At 53.9% G+C, this 1,669-nt stretch overlaps 1 protein-coding gene across 1 annotated transcript in view; it reads right to left on the bottom strand.

Moving 5' to 3' along the window:
• Window positions 1-1,139: 1,139 nt before the first annotated feature.
• BLVRB (biliverdin reductase B) overlaps window positions 1,140-1,669 on the bottom strand; it is an 8,131-nt gene continuing 7,601 nt past the window's right edge. The window contains 1 exon segment of the mRNA XM_015560945.1: window positions 1,140-1,415. Within this exon segment, the coding sequence (XP_015416431.1) occupies window positions 1,258-1,415 (158 nt within the window). The 3' untranslated portion in view covers window positions 1,140-1,257.

The raw sequence follows: 1,669 nt of genomic DNA, 5'->3' as shown, positions 1-1,669 counted from the left end.
AAAGTTTGAACAAGTAGTGCACTCCCCACCCCCTACCCCCCAACACACATTTTCACCAAGAGGAGGGGAGGCAGTTTCCTCCAGGCTACCCCAGACCAGTTCTCTCTGGTTGGAATTTGACAACCAAGTCATCCTGCTGTTTGCAGACACGGAGTAAGACTGGAGTGGATTTTGTGAGTGATGGAGGTGGGGGTGAGGTGTTCCGTGGGAGCTGGGAAGAGGCTGGAGGCAGGAAGAGAGGAGCAGCTCTCACTCGGGCCTGGGAAAGGTGTCACTGGGGAACAAAGGCAGGGACAGTAGACTCCATGGGGACATGATTAAGAAGGGACAGCTCTTCCCCCTCCCGCCCCCCAAACCTGCCCTTCCTCCAGGATCCTCATCTCAGGGAGGCCCCATGGTAACCTGGTCCCCAGGTCCAGCCCTGTGTCCTCCAGGTTGCCACCTTTCCCTCCCTCATGGCCGGTCCACTCAGGCTCTGCCCACTCTTCCCCTCAAGGTTTCTGCCTGGTCCCCCTGGGCTCCCAGCTTCCACTCTTGTCCCCCTCCCGCCCACCTTCACACAGCAGCCAAGGGAAGCTTATAAAGCCCAAACCTGACTGTTCCCCCTCCCTACTTCTCCCCTGTTCCAGTCCTTGCATAAAACCTCAGGATATAGCTTAAACTTTTTACAATGACTCTGCACAGTTTAGCATCCAAGGAACAGCCTGTTGGGCTGACCGCTCCTCACCGCTGAGAAAAGTATTATTAACTGTAGCTCCTCGTCTGCTCACCAGCCTCCTTCCCTTTGCTCATGTGGTTCCTTCTGCCCAGAAGCCGTCACGCCTTAGGACCTTCTCCTGGCTCATTCTTACCAAACTCGGTTTCAGGCAGGACCTCCCCTCGTCAACAGAGCCCCCAAGTTAGGTCACGTATCCCCTCTGGGTTCCCACAGCTCACCGTGCTTCCCTCATCAGAGCCCTGGCCACTGTGGGCTGTCACTTCAGACTGAGATATGTGAAGGCAAAGCTCACAGCTATCTCGGTCACCACCGGGTCCTCACAGTCCCCACACAGGGCCGGGTGCAGAACAGTAAACTGCAACTGAGGAAATGAAGGAATACCCAGAGAATCTTACACACAAGGCAGACAGAGACACTGAGATACCCAAAGCCAGAGTTGGAACTTCTAGCATAATCTGAAGCTCTTGGCTCAAGCTTTATTGCTGCCTTCCTTGGTTCCACATTCTCCAGGATGCTGTCCTCTGGACATGGACAGAGCCCTAGTCATACTGGTGGGAAGGGTAGGTTCTGTGCCCATCATACTCGTCGGTGGTGAGGCAGCGCAGCATGAAGTGGCCTAGGTCATGTTTGGAGATGACCCTTGAGGGTCCTCTTCCATCCAGGGTCACAGTGTAGGCCCCAGTCAGTGGCTGGTCTCCTGCAAAATAAAGATAGAGGGGCAAGTAAAGATGTTCCTTCTTGGTTCCCCAACATGTGATCACTACAAGGATGGCCCCAGGGGGCCTGCAGTACGCCCAGCCACAGTGGTATTAAGAGCCATGTTATGTGAAACCCTTCTCACGCGCAGAGCACTAATCTATACCCTTTATTTAATTAATCTGACAAATTCTGATGACCTATTATGTGTCAGGTGCTGGGTACCCAGCAAGGGACAAAACAGAAATTCCTGCT

The sequence above is a fragment of the Myotis davidii genome, unplaced genomic scaffold (genome assembly GCF_000327345.1).
Source record: "Myotis davidii unplaced genomic scaffold, ASM32734v1 scaffold736, whole genome shotgun sequence".
Classification (NCBI taxonomy): domain Eukaryota; kingdom Metazoa; phylum Chordata; class Mammalia; order Chiroptera; family Vespertilionidae; genus Myotis; species Myotis davidii.
Note: the sequence above shows the minus strand (reverse complement) of the source record. Positions and strands in the feature narration are given on the sequence as shown.